Below are 3,488 nucleotides of genomic sequence, written 5' to 3'. Positions count from 1 at the left end.
ATTATTTGGAAAATTATTTGGGAAATGTTTGTATGAACTCGCAACTCTATTTTGAAAATAGTTTTTTTTTTTGTATGAATTTCCACTATTGCTCTTCGTCAGAAGTGAGTTGGTAGGATGACTCGCTGTCGGTATTGTAGTTTGTGTACTCATCCGACGAGGATGTACCGCGTTCTTCTCTCATTACTTCTCTAAAATTGTTAACATATTCTCTTTCTAATGCTGTGCGTAATTTTCTGTAGAATTCCAATAATATTTCACATGTTTCATGTTCACTTTCTGGTGTTGTTTCATCTTCGAGTTTATTCATGAGCTCACGTATTTTAGCTGTCACATCACCCAGCCAAATGTTCAATTTTCCCGCATGTTCCATTTTATTTTAATTAAAATGAAATCACAACATAAAAAAAAATATTTAATTCGAAGAATATTGTTAACTCAAAACAAAAACTTGTTCAACTATCGAATAGTTCAAATTTTACGATGTCAAAAACTAATTCATGTCACACGATGTTAGCGTTAGCGCACAATGTCTTTCATTCAATTTTCATTTGTTCATGATTCTCGCAACTGGAATGTACTTATGTTTCAGTTTTTTTTTCAGATTTATTGTCCACAGAAAAATAGCGATGTAAGAAAAAATCATGAAAATTCCCGAGAAAATATTCACGTTAGAAGTTTGAAAAATTCACGTTGAAAGGTTTGTGATTTGTGTCTTTGCTAAAAACTTGACTTTAACTGCGCCATCTGTTGTTTCGGTACAACAGTGTACGCTTGTGTGCATTGACTGCCTTTTCGATATATTCGTCCACGTTTTCGATATTTTCGTTAGAAATTTCGCTTCTGATTTTTTTGAAATTTTTTTTCACTTTGCTAGAACTCGCGATATTTTTTAGTTAATGTTCGCTTATTTTGTTGATGATCTTCGATTTCAGAAGTTGTCTGTATTCACTTTGGGTCATGTGAATCGTATTAACAGTTATAACTGCATTGGCACTTTCCATTTTTCATTTACCGGCTAACATTGTACTTAGGGTTTTTTTCATTCTAACTGTGACGTCGACTTAGGATTTCATTCAATTTCATTTATTCGCAATGATATTAATTTAGCATGCTTATAAGCGACAAAGTCGCACTCGAAATGCACAAATTCACACTGTAATTCGCTTACGCGGAGTTTTTTCTTCCTTCTCTGTTTACACTTTTGTCACGTTTCTCTCAACTTTTTTTTTCCACTCTTTTTTTTCTCGAGTTTCTTGTTCACTGTGTGTGTCTTGAGTGCGGATTTTGACTATTTTCTTGTAAAAATCGACGTTTTAATCACTTTCTGATGATTATTTCACTATTTTTCTACTGAAAATTGTTTGCAATCACTTTGGTCCTTTAATGACCGGCTCGCCATATAAGATATAATTGAACTATATATATTGAAATACTTATCACTTGTTCATGCGGCAGGTCCGCTGTAAAGGAATGTAATGAATCGTGCGACTGAAGCGTATGAGTTCTGATACAAGACTAATTTATTCTTTACTTCGTATTCTTTACTTCGCACGATCATGCAACGATCGTACCGTTACAACTGGGTAATCAAGTCAATATGCGAGATAACAACGGACCGAGGGTGGAAAAGCTGCGTGGGAGAGAAAATTTTGATATTTGGAAGGTGGGAGCAAAATCATATTTAACGATCAAGGGGTTATGGAGCGTAATTGAAAAAGAGACCCCAGCAACTGAGAGTCCAGAGACAAATGCAAAAACCATTGGTGAACTCACACTGATGATAGAAGCATCACTGTATAGCTACTTGGAAGAAAGCCCGGATGCATATATTGTATGGAAGGGATTGGTCAAAGCATTCGAGGATAGTGGAGTTGCTCGTAAGGTGACCATCTCAAATCTTTTGGTCTCAGTTAAACTGGTAAAGAATAAATCTATGGAGCAATACATAAATACGATCTTGCTGTACTGGCAGAAATCGAAAGCTGCAGGATTCCGCATCGATGAAGACGTTGTGGCATCTCTACTTTTGGGTGGGCTCCCAGATGAATTTCGTCCAATGATCTTAGGGATAGAGAACAGCGGCCAAGAGTTAACAATCGACTATGTGAAGCAAATACTCTTACAGGGTATTCCAGACCCCTTAGATACAAATGAAAAGAAAGATGCAGCTATGTACACATTCAGCGAAATTGAGAACAGAAGAAAGGGATATAAGGGAAAGAGAAGCTGCTTTAAATGTGGTGACATCCTACATCTACGTATAGACTGTCCAAAAGCAGACTTGAAGTGTAGTAAGTGCGGGGATTTCAATCACCTGGTTGAAAACTGTATCACAAGAAAAGTAGTTACGATGAAGAATGCGTCAAACAATGGTGAAGAACCTCTAGAGTTTTGAGTTTAAGGAATAGTAAAAAAGAATTGGTAGAGTGAAATTGTACTTGATCTTTACATTTAAGATAGATATGAAAGAAAGATAAAGATTGGCTGAACTTCTGGATTTGGTTTACACAATCGTCAATGAACCATCTTCGGGAAAATCACCAAATTGAAAAAGATTTGTAATTTGAACTTTGAAAAATGGATATGAGAATAAATGAACTGGTACCAGGGTTAAGTTGATTTGAGAAATGCAAATGCAGTGATGTGAAACGTTTATGGTTCAAATATTTTTGGTTTTGTTTGATTTAGTAAAATCATTGATTGATTTGTATTGATAAGGAAAAATGTAAATGGTTATTCATAGCTATACAAATCAGGGAGGGTGTTGAAAATTAATAAGCATATTGAATTGATTTGTAGAGCTTGAATAATTAACATGCATAGCTAATCGTAAAAGTTCGATTATTGATAAGGAAATGCACATATGACCATATTTAGACATATATTCGTAGTTTGTATATTCCAGAAAAGTGTATATAAACTCAAACAATAAATAAAGAGTTAGTTATTTCTATTCATAACACAACAAAGACCGTTCCATAATTTGGCTATGAAATCTACTATCCGGGGAACAAGTCAAAGACTCTAATTTACCCAGAACGAGTACATAAACCGTTATAATTATTTCCCAATCAAGCCCGACTATCTCAATCTTCAGAGCCAATCCTTATCCCGAAGTTACGGATCTAATTTGCCGACTTCCCTTACCTACATTATTCTATCGACTAGAGACTCTTCACCTTGGAGACAACTCTCGGAGAACGGGTATGAAGCACACCAAAAATCGAAGAAATTTTTTTTCTTGTTTTTGCCTGTCTTTCGACCGCTACAAGGCAACCTTATATGAAACTCTCGGAGAACGGGTATGAAGCACACCAAAAATCGAAGAAATTTTTTTTCTTGTTTTTGCCTGTCTTTCGACCGCTACAAGGCAACCTTATATGAAACTCTCGGAGAACGGGTATGAAGCACACCAAAAATCGAAGAATTTTTTTTTCTTGTTTTTGCCTGTCTTTCGACCGCTACAAGGCAACCTTATATGAAAC

At 35.5% G+C, this 3,488-nt stretch overlaps 1 protein-coding gene across 1 annotated transcript; it reads left to right on the top strand.

Moving 5' to 3' along the window:
- The first annotated feature begins 1,600 nt into the window (after window positions 1-1,600).
- Window positions 1,601-2,398, top strand: LOC129579571 (uncharacterized). Its single transcript, XM_055469720.1, has 2 exons — window positions 1,601-1,885; window positions 1,976-2,398. The coding sequence occupies exons 1-2, from the start codon at window positions 1,601-1,603 to the stop codon at window positions 2,396-2,398; spliced, it is 708 nt and encodes a 235-aa protein (XP_055325695.1).
- Window positions 2,399-3,488: the final 1,090 nt, after the last annotated feature.

The sequence above is a fragment of the Sitodiplosis mosellana genome, unplaced genomic scaffold (assembly GCF_009176505.1).
Source record: "Sitodiplosis mosellana isolate CC-2019 unplaced genomic scaffold, AAFC_SMos_1.0 Smas_scaffold_6249, whole genome shotgun sequence".
Taxonomy (NCBI): Eukaryota; Metazoa; Arthropoda; class Insecta; order Diptera; family Cecidomyiidae; genus Sitodiplosis; species Sitodiplosis mosellana.
Note: the sequence above shows the minus strand (reverse complement) of the source record. Positions and strands in the feature narration are given on the sequence as shown.